The sequence below is a fragment of the Epargyreus clarus genome, unplaced genomic scaffold (assembly GCF_041222505.1).
Source record: "Epargyreus clarus isolate Ecla_fem2 unplaced genomic scaffold, WU_Ecla_fem_2.2 ptg000036l, whole genome shotgun sequence".
In the NCBI taxonomy this organism is placed as follows: domain Eukaryota; kingdom Metazoa; phylum Arthropoda; class Insecta; order Lepidoptera; family Hesperiidae; genus Epargyreus; species Epargyreus clarus.
In genome coordinates this window covers 2,895,535-2,907,766 of record NW_027332241.1, presented here as the reverse complement: position 1 = coordinate 2,907,766, position 12,232 = coordinate 2,895,535, and the positions used below count along the sequence as shown (strand labels likewise).

Below are 12,232 nucleotides of genomic sequence, written 5' to 3'. Positions count from 1 at the left end.
GACAATCATAATAAAGTCTTCAAGCAATACGCCTCTAGCTCGAATATGCCTGCAACATTTACATACTTCCATACACACATACTTCAACAACTCCACACATTCTCATCCACACATTCGTCCCCAGCACTCGTGTTGCCCGAACGTGTTCGTGCAGAACGTATTCGTGGACACACACGACCCGCGCTTCCCGTGGGTGGCGTTCTTCGCGCTCGCACATATTCGTGCCGGTACTGAGTTGACGTGGAACTACAACTACGACGTGGGTTCGGTGCCGGGTAAGGCACTCTACTGCTACTGCGGTGCGGCGAATTGCCGCGGACGGTTGCTATAAGGTACTGATGTTGGTTATTTATTTATTTATTTTAATAAGTTCTTGTACACAAAAATATATAACGATACAAAAGAGATAGGAATGTCGTACAAAGGATTGCTTATTCTAAATTGGAATTTCTTTCAGAAATGTTTAAATAACGAATGGCGGGAACTTAACTGCCAAATTAATATGAAAAAATATGTATTTACTTCAAAATTTCCCTTTTTCTTTCATTTGTCATATAATATTACTTCCCAGAATTTGATCCTTATAAGCGACACTATCAGACAGTGGAATAATATAGAGGGTGTATTTTTTTTTCAAAATGAACTCTTTCGTATCCCGACTAGAGAAAAAGACATTTTAAAAAACTAATGATGCAGTTTTAGTTTTTATCAAAATCGGCCTCGTAACTCCTTTCAACATTTTTCGCTAATCTTATAGTTTCTACTGAGTAGTATCTTACTAAATGCATTTTTGAAAAATTCACCCTATATACCATACATGTAAATAAATATATTTAAATGTTATGTACTCTTTTGTATACAATATGTTTATTCGGTTTTAAATTATACGCTGTTTGACAAAGTTGTGCGCGCCGATATAACACATAATTTGTTTATCGTCCGTTATTAATAATCAATCTATCCAGTGTTATGACTGCCAAAGATTATCATTTGAAAATGTCTTTATATAAAACAAAGTCAAATTAAAATTTTTGATATATGAAAATTGGATAGACAGATTATTGAAAACTGGCGTATATCTAGAGATAGACCGTATCAGACACGCCCCGTGTCAGACAAAACACAGGCACAGGCAGGCAGGTAGATATGAATACGTCAATACATATTGTATTGTACAAGAATACTTTTGTCACGACACGTGTCTGACACGCTCTGTGTCTGTCGATATAAATAAACCCTCGATTTATTGTTGATAGAGATTCACTCTATTCATTATTTTAATATCATTAAACCGTTAATTCCATACTTTTAACTCGATATTAACCCTTGTTTTTATTTTATTCATATAATATATTCTACAATAAAGGACTACATAACTTCTCCAAATGTATGTAAAATTTTATGTTTTTTTTATTTATATATTAAAAGTATTATTTATTTGATTCTAGATGTACAAACGCGGGTGGTGCACAAAATCCTCAACCAACAGTTAACTGTATTATGTATGTATGAGTTATGTATGTCTGATCGAATCGACATGCAGCGCCTCTGGTGGATTGAATTCGAACTAAAATTTGTCATTTTAATGTACGTACATTGATGGAGCTACCGAGATCTGGATTCAATTGATCGAGTCCTGAAAAGTCATACTAAGGGTACTGATATTTATTTGTTCCTGTATGTATTTAAAAGTAACTTAAAATTATCTACAAAGAGAACCTTTTTTACAATGTTCGAGTAAAGTTATTTAACACGTGCAAGATGTGTAATGAACTTCCTCCTGAGGTATTCCCGGACGGCTATGACATAGGGCTCTTCAAAAAAGGTGCAAAAAGAGCTCTCCTCCAAAGCCGGTGATGTATTGTCAACTCCTCTGGTGTTGCAAATGTCTATAGGCGACGGTGACTGCTTTCCGTCAGGTAGCACGTCTGCTTTATCGTTAGGTATACTTATAAACAAAGATATAGTTATTTGACAGATTGTTTAATAGTTAAATTTCGTTAAAAATATATTTTGCTATATTTGAAGTTACTTTTAAACTGATGTGCGAAGCTGATGTGTTCACTCATACTTTACTCAGACATTATAAAATAGGCACTTATTCGAATATTACCAGAATATCGAATCTACTATTAGTAAATAATGTATCAAATCAGTCGTTAGTAAAACATAGTAAATAATACGTACATTATAAATATTATCAGTCATTAGTATAAAAAAATCTGTCAATAATTTGGTACTGAATATTTTTGGTCATGACTTCTCTATTCATCTTTGTCAAGTAAAAAATGATTTTTCGAATTAATATATACTCGAAACTTTACTGAAACTATAGGTAATATAACTAATTACTTTAAATGTTTTATAATGAAGATCTTATTAGTGGTTATAATACATATCATAAAATGGGCGGAACGAAGTGAAATAAGTATTTTTTTTTACTTCAACAACTTCAAATTTTATTAGGAATCGAATAATAATAAAAGTTGAGGTCATATATTGTCTAATAGCGAAAATTTGTAAAAATTATGAAACAGTTAGTGGTGTTTGGAACATAGAAATACATACAGTTTTCTAAAGAGAATATAGTCCGATAAACTTTTTTGTGTTGTGTGGTTTTGGAAACGGTAATTTTTCAATTTCCCTACGTAAAATTTGACTTTTGAGGTTAATTATATAAAATTACGACGTTTCAAAAGAAGAACTTATTTATTTGTCAATAAAATGCGTAACTATTTACATTATTATTAGATTTGTAATATGATTATTAAATTCTCCACTTTTTAGGTAGTTTTGTCAACCTGGCAACATTATGCTGGTCACACACAAAAAAGTTTGTCGCACTACAGCTATGTTTTAAGTTGGACTGAATCTCTGTATATAATTTCCTCGAATTGTAAACACAAAAGTCGTATAAAATCGATGTTTGTTTCCATTATTGTATGTTATGTAAGTAGGAAAAAAAATTCAGTTTGTAAGTAAAATGTATCTTAAATATTTGTTTTATTTTTACTTCCTACCCTATAAATGTAGACTACCTGAGTTTAGATGGGTTCTATAGTACGGCACTAAGCATGTGATATACAAATCGATAACCAAAGAAACCGATTTTAGCGACAAATCGATTACAACCTCACATAGTATTGTTTAGATTATTTAACATTTTGTCATAGATTAGTAAAGATTACTCACTCCTAACAAGAAAATGTAACCAGTTTTGAGAATTGAACTAGTTGCGTAAAAATTTTTGCCACGTCTCCGTGCTAAAATGTTCCTAAAATATTTGAAATAATTATTTATTTATTACGTAAATTGTACATTGTAATTGTAAATTACGCAGTATTAGTTATTTATTCGTAAATTTTCTCTAAAAATGTTTTTATTTGTCAAGAATTCAAAAAAAGAACTTACTATAATAAGCCGTATGTGGCTTCATTCAATTTCAACGCGGCGAAGTATCTTTACTAATCTAAGCATTTTGTAAACAGAATATTGGTTTCATACTTCTGAAGATTAAATCTTAAACAGGAGAAAAGAAAATAACGAGAGTACTATATAAAATATACCGTCACGTTTGTTACAGCGATAAATGTATGTTTGTCTCTTTTTAATTCACATGCTAGATGTAAGTTGAAAGAGTTAAAATATATTTTCTACTCGTACTAAGAAATTACATCCCAAAGGTTTATACCTTAACCCTTAATCGGGCACAGGGAACCTTTTTTTTCTAGTTTTCATAGCGCGTTTTTTTAAATTGTGTGCAGTTATTAAGTTTTTGTTTTATGTTGAATTTTGTGAAAGTTTTCGTTTCTTGTTTATTTGTTAAGGTTTGCAATACCTGTCATCGAATTTTGACAATGACATTTCTTTGTTTACATTTTGGACACCTAATTATGAATCGGACTATAGTTAAATTTTCAAATATTTTTGAAATGGCAACCTTCTATGTTGTAATCTTTTCACAAATGTAATTTAAGATAATTACGTAATTATTTTCAAATGTGTAGTGTCAACGTCAGAATGAAACTAATCTCACATTTGAAAAAAACGCGCGAGTTTCATATTGTGGAGACATAAATCTGCAAAGTTTCTTAAAAAAAGATTCTGGTAATTAGATATTTGATTTTTTATGTAGTAATTTTCTATATTCTGTGTACTAAAACGTAGTTTTGTATGTTTTTGATTCATTTGAAATATGTTCTTGCAAGTGGGAAAATAGTTCCCTCTGTCCGTTCCCGGACTCCACTTTGCGTCACTATATATAAAAGTGGGAATTTATTTTTGTTTTTTTTACGCAATGTTCATTATTTATATGGAGTCCTTCACTTAGAGTATCTTTCAATAAAATCGTGTAAAATAAAATAATTTAATTTTTTCAAACAAAATTATTTAAATTAAATTATTTAATTTTCAATTTCATATAAAGTTTAAGTTTCATAATTTTTCCAAACACATTTTTTTTAATATATTTTTTTTCTGGCTACATTTCGTATATGCAAAGCATGTACCACTGCCGTATTCTGGTTCGAAGGGCATGATAAGGGATACACAAGGCGTTTAAACTTTCGTCTTGGCTTTGACTAGATTTAAGAACCCAATGGTGCCTACCATAGACTAAAATATAATATACGGGTGCATGATGCAGATTGTTGCAAAATAAAAGACAAATTTATAAAGAAATATTTATTCATCTCTTATTCCTATTTTACACACTATTTCTAAATTATTACATATCAAAGTCATATTTTCAGAACATGGTGTACATGGCTCATTTTTGTTTTATGATTTTTTATGAATGCCGTAACAGGCATATTCTTTGACTACTTTGGACTCACCAAATGTAGTCTTTATCGCTACGACCTAGAAAAGTTATGTTGAAGAAAAATAATGAAAAAACTTTACATAAAACCTACAAACTAAATATGTTATATGACGGGAATAGAAAATTCTTCTTCATCCGTTACTTATAATCGATCTAGCCAATTTTTACTTACGATCGAAATTTGGCAATTGCTTCATACTAGACATTGTCAAATTTTATTTTTGGTAGGCAAAAAATGGATAGATTGATTATTATAACGAGCATATGAAGTGGTATGCAAGGCTTTTTGAATTGATAATCAACAACCAATCAATTTCAGAGATTAGCCAGAACAAATGGACAGACGAACAAACAAAAATTGTAATTTTTTTTATCGTGGTGTATGTGCCGTATGTATATATTCATACGCATGTAGTAAAAATCTATCCAAGTTTTGGCTTGCTGAATTTGCCAAATTTCGATTTTTGCAGGCCAGGCATGTAGCTCAGTTCCAAGCCCCGCTGATCTACAATCTGGGCATGATGTACGCGATGTTGTGCAGGGTGCTTTTTTTATAATATAGGAGTAGCAGACGAGCGTGCAGTCCACCTGATGGTAAGTGGCTATTGCCGCCCATGGACATCCGTAATCAACCCCAGATAGGATTAGATATTCCTACCTGAGGTCAGCTACAGACGCGCCGCTACTCCTGAGGACTAAGCTGGAACGCCTCGGAAAAGTATGTCTCCCTTACCACACCATTCAAACCGGAACACAGCAGCGCTTAACACTGCTGTTATAACAGAAATAGGTGTGGCGGTGGTGCCGCCGGAGTCGAACCACAAATGGTTCTACCACCTTCAAAGGGTGTCCTGCAGCAGGGCGGGCGGGGAGCTACAGGCCGGGCATGATGTACGCGATGTTGTGCAGGGTGTCCTGCAGCAGGGCGGGCGGGGAGCTACAGGCCGGGCATGATGTACGCGATGTTGTGCAGGGTGTCCTGCAGCAGGGCGGGCGGGGAGCTACAGGCCGGGCATGATGTACGCGATGTTGTGCAGGGTGTCCTGCAGCAGGGCGGGCGGGGAGCTACAGGCCGGGCATGATGTACGCGATGTTGTGCAGGGTGTCCTGCAGCAGGGCGGGCGGGGAGCTACAGGCCGGGCATGATGTACGCGATGTTGTGCAGGGTGTCCTGCAGCAGGGCGGGCGGGGAGCTACAGGCCGGGCATGATGTACGCGATGTTGTGCAGGGTGTCCTGCAGCAGGGCGGGCGGGGAGCTACAGGCCGGGCATGATGTACGCGATGTTGTGCAGGGTGTCCTGCAGCAGGGCGGGCGGGGAGCTACAGGCCGGGCATGATGTACGCGATGTTGTGCAGGGTGTCCTGCAGCAGGGCGGGCGGGGAGCTACAGGCCGGGCATGATGTACGCGATGTTGTGCAGGGTGTCCTGCAGCAGGGCGGGCGGGGAGCTACAGGCCGGGCATGATGTACGCGATGTTGTGCAGGGTGTCCTGCAGCAGGGCGGGCGGGGAGCTACAGGCCGGGCATGATGTACGCGATGTTGTGCAGGGTGTCCTGCAGCAGGGCGGGCGGGGAGCTACAGGCCGGGCATGATGTACGCGATGTTGTGCAGGGTGTCCTGCAGCAGGGCGGGCGGGGAGCTACAGGCCGGGCATGATGTACGCGATGTTGTGCAGGGTGTCCTGCAGCAGGGCGGGCGGGGAGCTACAGGCCGGGCATGATGTACGCGATGTTGTGCAGGGTGTCCTGCAGCAGGGCGGGCGGGGGCGCTAGGGCGGGGAGGGCGCGGGCGACGCCCAGCAGCGGCGCCAGGGAGCAGAGCAGGGTGTCCAGGAGGACGGACACCGAGCCCGACACCGCTATCTGACCCTGAAACAACATGCGACACATAGATTAGTAAAGATTACTCACTCCTAACAAGAAAATGTAACCAGGTTTGACAGTTGAAATTGTAATTGTGTCTTTCTTCGAATTCGTGTTTTTGCACTACTTTCCGCGTAAATTACAGCATTACAGCCATTTAATGGCTTCCTTCAATTACAAGGCGGTGAGATGTACAGGGTTACCGAAAATTCGATACATTCCCTTGGAGGGGTAAAAGTAGAGCTCATTTGCAATAGATTTTGTCATAAAGTACCCTAGCCGATAGTGATTTGTTTTTGAGATATTCAGGTTTATGTGTTTTTATTTCAAACTAGAACACAGCAACGCTTAACATTGCTGTTATAACAGAAACAGGTGTAGCTGTGTGAGCCGACAATTATTATTCTATCAGCCATTTAATGGCTGTCATGGTGTAATTTACACGGAACAATGCCGACATGCGCAGTTAAGTGGTACAAAAACACGAAATGGAAGAAAAAGTGCGGAGAAATATCGTTTCATTCGTATTTAGGAATCATTTGATCTAAAAAACTACTTTTTTTTTAAATATTTTCAAACACGAAAATAGATGACAGTGACAATTTCAATTGTCAAAATAGGTTATATTTTCTTGTTAAAAGTGAATAATATTTACTAATCTATGCCTTCAATCTACATGTTATAAGTAAAAGTCACTCCATACCTCATGTTCCTTCAGTCTCTCCCCGATGATGGCCAGACTCTCCCCCAGCAGTCTCAGATGAGCCGCCACTTCAACAGCCCCACAGCCCGTCACGCGGTACATTGCCGCACTGGCCGGCTGGGTGCTCGATGGACCCACAGGCTGAAAGAGAAAGAGTAGACGTTAAAATCTATGTTTTTAAAAAGATTTTAAATGTACTGACTAACAGATTGATCGTCGCAGAGCCTAAATTACTGAAGATAGTTATAATGAAATTCAGACAGTGGTAAAAGTTGGTTCCTTTTATTACATATACATTCACTGAAAGATTTATGGATATTCCACCCCTAAGGGGTTAAAATAAAGCATGAAAATTGTTTGAAAGAAAAGGAATGTTTAACATTTAACTTTCCAGAATTTTAAGCAAGCTTTATGAATCTACTTTTGAAAACCCTAAGGGAATTATCAACCCTTAGGGGGCAAAATAGGGATGTGAAATGAGTGTGTGTTATATTACGTTTTTAATTATAGTATAGAGAGTATAGATATCTCACAGCCTTATAATTGAAGGAAGCCATTAAAAGGCTTAAACGGCTAACAATTCTGTCAGCCATTTAATGGCTGTCATGGTGTAATTTACGCGGAACAATGCCGACATGCACAGTTAAGTGATGCAAAAACATGTAATCGAAGAAAAAGTGGAGAAATATCGTTTCATTCGTAAATGAACTAAAAATTACATTTTTTTTTAATATTTTTCAAACACGAAAATAGATGATAGTGACAATTTCAATTGTCAAATCTGATTACATTTTCGTGTTAGGAGTGAGTAATCTTTACTAATCTATGTGCATTTACTATAAAATCTACATAATATTTGTGACTTTTGTATATACAACTTTTAGCTAAAAATGAAATGAAATGAATGAATGAAATGAAATATATTTATTTTGTATAGGCCAACGGCGGCACTTACAAATTGTCAGTTACAATATTTTCTTAAACTACTACCGGATCGGAACGCGACCGGAAATGAATGACAAACCAATCAGATGCATATGGCACTCACAACTAAAGCCTGTTGCGGTGGAGTCACAGGCTGGGGCTGCTTCTGGGCGCGGTTAGCAGGCGGGCGGCCTGGCCCCGCGTGGGGACTGGCGCGGAAACCTGAAATAATAAAATAAATAATTTAGTAGAAGAATTAGGAATATCATCAACCCATTACTGTCCCACTGCTGGGCACGGGTCTCCTCTCAGAATGAGAAGGATTAGGTCATAGTCCACCGCGCTGGACAAGTGCGTATTGGTAGACTTCACATACCTTTGAATACTTATTATTTTAGATTGTGCTGGTTTTCTCACCATATTTTCTTTCGCCATTTAAGCAAATGATAATTAATTTAAAGTACGCACATAACTTTTAAAAATTATAGGTGCATGCCTGGGATTTGAACCTCGGACCCCTCAATCAAGGGGCCGCGTTTCCTATCCACTAGGCTATCACTGCCGTTAGTGAGATAAATACAGGATTTTTTGATTGAGGACCTAGTAGAATCGTTTACAATATCAATGAGTTATATTTTATTTTAGAGTTGCTTAAAAATAAAAAAAATCCAAAGATACGAATAATGACTACTCTGATATAAACTTCGAACATCCGAGCGTCACACACACGATTTTGACATCCATACATTTACATGATAATTTATGGTATGATATATATTAGAGATGCGCCGAATAGTGGTTTCACCGAATAATATTCGGTTTAACCTTTACCGAACCGAATATTTGGCCGAATTATTCGGTTTATCATCTTTATTGTCAATTTACCAGTTATTTGTGTTCATTCACACTTTAAAATGTTTATTTGAGTTTTAAATGATTACTGATTTTAGGTTTAAAATAAATGTTGACTATACTAACTATAGATTAAGTAATAAATGTGTTGACTTGAGATTTCAAAATAAATGTGTATTTGAAGTTTAATTACTCTATTTTTTAGTTTCATTAAACATATTCTTCATAGGATTTGAGTTTCACTTATAATATAACGTAAATCTTATATAAGAAGTTTTGGGTTTTTAGTCCTGTATCATGTCGTATATGCAAGAAAATAGAAATACTCGAACCGAATATATTCGGCACTAAAACCGAATAATTCGGCCGAATACGAATAGCAAAAAAGATGCCGAATACGCCGAATACCAAATATCAAACGAATATTCGGCGCATCCCTAATATATATATAAATAATACCCACTTGGATTAGATATAATCTTGGCCGGCTGAGTATTCTGTTCCCGTTGCATCGCGAATCTTTTTGCCTTGCGCTTCCACAGATAACGTTCGTTGTAGTTTACCTGGCGACACAAGCAATATTTTTACAATTCGTTTTAGCAATGGACAAAACTACATTTAATAATAGTCAAGGTGTGTCATCGATTTCAATGGTGGTAGAACCCTTTGTGGTTCTACTCCGGCGGCACCACCGCCACACCTGTTTCTGCCTAATAACAGCAGTGTTAAGTACCTCTGTGTTCTGGTTTTAAGGGTGTGGTAAGGACGACATACTTTTTCGAGCCGTTACAGCTTAGTCCTCAGGGTTAGCGGCGCATCTGTAGCCGACCTCAGATAGGCATATATAATCCTATCTGGGGTTGATCACAGATGTCCATGGGCGACAGTTCCTATTAACATAACTGGATTGCTTTCTCATCTGTTAATCTGTCAACCATATTATAAAAAATAGATTTCATTGCAGCAGTGGGATGATAATGATAAAACTCACATTAGCCCACAACTCTCCGAGTCTTTTGGATATGGCAGAGAAGTCCATATCCGGATGCTTCCGGAGCAGTTCATTCCTGGCTTCCTTAGCCCACATCATGTACGCTGTTATACGGGTTTTACCTGTCAACAAATAACAAACATATATTTATTACAATTAATGAAAATGAAAATAGTAGAATATTGCGTACTTTTAAGGTACCTTTTTACCCATTTGTGACCTTTATACCCAAAGGGTAAAAACAGAAACATACTAAAAATGGAGAAATGAAAAACAGAACTGCCTATCTTTCTGTCCATCTGTCATAGGATCTCTTGAATTGTAATAGACAAATACTAGAAATTTTTAGTAGTGCTATGGCCACTATAAGATCAAATTCTAATTAATAAGTAGAAATCCATACAAAACATTATCTTATGGCATTTTTAAGCTGAAAAAGTGTGGCGGTGGTACCTAACCTAACTTCAAAAAGTTCTAACACCTTTAATATAATCAAGCAACCTAAAATACATCTGAAGGTGGTAGAACCCTTTGTGGTTCGACTCCGGCGGCACCATCGTCACACCTATTTCTACCTAATAACAGCAGTGTTAGGCGCTGCTGTGTTCCGGTTTGAAGGGTGTGGTAAGGGAGACAGACTTTTCCGAGGCGTTCCAGCTTAGTCCTCAGGGGTAGCGGCGCATCTGTGGCCGATCTCAGGTAGGAATATCTAATCCTGTCTGGGGTTGATTACAGATGTCCATGGGCGGCAGTAGCCACTTACCATCAGGTGGACTGCATGCTTGTCTGCTACTCTTATATCATAAAAAAATACCATAAATAGATACATACCCTTGTCCTTCCTCTGTGCTTTAGCTCTCCCGACCACCCTTCCATCCTTCACGATGAGCTTCTTCTTGCTACTCTTCTCCATCATGTAGAGGGAGTTAGCCGGGGTGCGGGTGGAACCCTCCTCTGATCCTGAACTGTCAGACTCCATGCTGGAAAGGTTGTGTTAAAATTGTGAATATTAATGATGGTATTTTTTGGATTTGTACCCAAAGGGTAAAAATGATGAAGATGAGAATCTATGAATAAGCCTTTGCTGTATGTCTACACCTATTTCTACCTAATAACAGCAGTGTTAGGCGCTGCTGTGTTCCGTTTTGAAGGGTGTGGTAAGGGAGACAGACTTTTCCGAGGTGTTCCAGCTTAGTCCTCAGGGGTAGCGGCGCATCTGTGGCCGTCCTCAGGTAGGAATATCTAATCCTATCTGGGGTTGATTACAGACGTCCATGGGCGGCTGTAGCCACTTACCATCAGGTGGACTGCATGCTCGTCTGCTACTCCTATATTATTAAAAAAAAAAAAAATGTCTGCCTGCCACAGGACTCCTGAACCATAATAAACAGCATACAGATCCATTATTTAAAAACAAAAACAGACACTTTAAATTTTTATAGAGCGTCTATTACTGTGGTCGCAGTACCATCAAATATTATAAAATAAAGAAATATTAGTGTTGAAAAATATGACACTCAATGTAATGTATTGTATTCTGTCATATATCTAAAAAGAGAAAATACGAAATATTAAATTAAATTATATGCCTCTATAAATTTCCTATAAATAGAAATATAATTTGTTAAAAAACTAACAATTTGTACCACCCAAATTTATGGTGCTAATTTGTCTGTCGCTTTTGTAAATTGCAAGAGTAATCACGATTTTTCTAAACACCCTAAAACAACTTGAAAAAGTTAAAAAATCTGTACCTCTCACCACCCTCCCCATTATTCTCATAAAAGTCAGACTCGCTGCCAGAAGCTGTCCCAGGGTCCTCTCGCGGTGGCTCTTGGTACTCCGGCTCCTCTTGCCGCACCGGGGGCTTCACTGGCGTCTGCCTCCTGAACCTTGTCTCGATGTCGTCCGGCGACTCGAAGTCCATGAGCTTGGAGCTCTTCTTCCGAACACGTCCGCTGCGGGATACCCCTGTGACCTCTAGATCTGAAGTGGTTTAGTATAGTGTAGAAATAGTCTTTAAGGGTAGAACCCTCTATGCAACTCTAATGGCACCACCACACCTATTTCTACGTA

At 37.8% G+C, this 12,232-nt stretch overlaps 2 protein-coding genes across 3 annotated transcripts in view; one reads left to right on the top strand and one right to left on the bottom strand.

Annotated features, from left to right (window-relative positions):
• egg (SET domain bifurcated histone lysine methyltransferase eggless) overlaps nt 1-1,847 on the top strand; it is a 41,576-nt gene extending 39,729 nt beyond the window's left edge. The window contains exons 29-30 of the mRNA XM_073092597.1: nt 125-332; nt 1,449-1,847. Of these exons, the coding sequence (XP_072948698.1) occupies nt 125-331 (207 nt within the window). The 3' untranslated portion in view covers nt 332; nt 1,449-1,847. The remainder of the gene's footprint in view (nt 1-124; nt 333-1,448) is intronic.
• A 3,400-nt stretch (nt 1,848-5,247) lies between these two features.
• Nucleotides 5,248-12,232, bottom strand: part of LOC140757039 (HMG domain-containing protein 4) — a 225,810-nt gene continuing 218,825 nt past the window's right edge. The window contains exons 3-9 of one of the 2 annotated variants that reach the window (XM_073092592.1): nt 11,911-12,142; nt 10,988-11,136; nt 10,157-10,278; nt 9,629-9,728; nt 8,438-8,535; nt 7,390-7,530; nt 5,248-6,692 (exon numbers count right to left, since the gene is read on the bottom strand). In XM_073092592.1, the coding sequence (XP_072948693.1) occupies nt 6,528-6,692; nt 7,390-7,530; nt 8,438-8,535; nt 9,629-9,728; nt 10,157-10,278; nt 10,988-11,136; nt 11,911-12,142 (1,007 nt within the window). In that variant the 3' untranslated portion in view covers nt 5,248-6,527. The remainder of the gene's footprint in view (nt 6,693-7,389; nt 7,531-8,437; nt 8,536-9,628; nt 9,729-10,156; nt 10,279-10,987; nt 11,137-11,910; nt 12,143-12,232) is intronic. The other variant, XM_073092593.1, reaches the window with a different exon arrangement.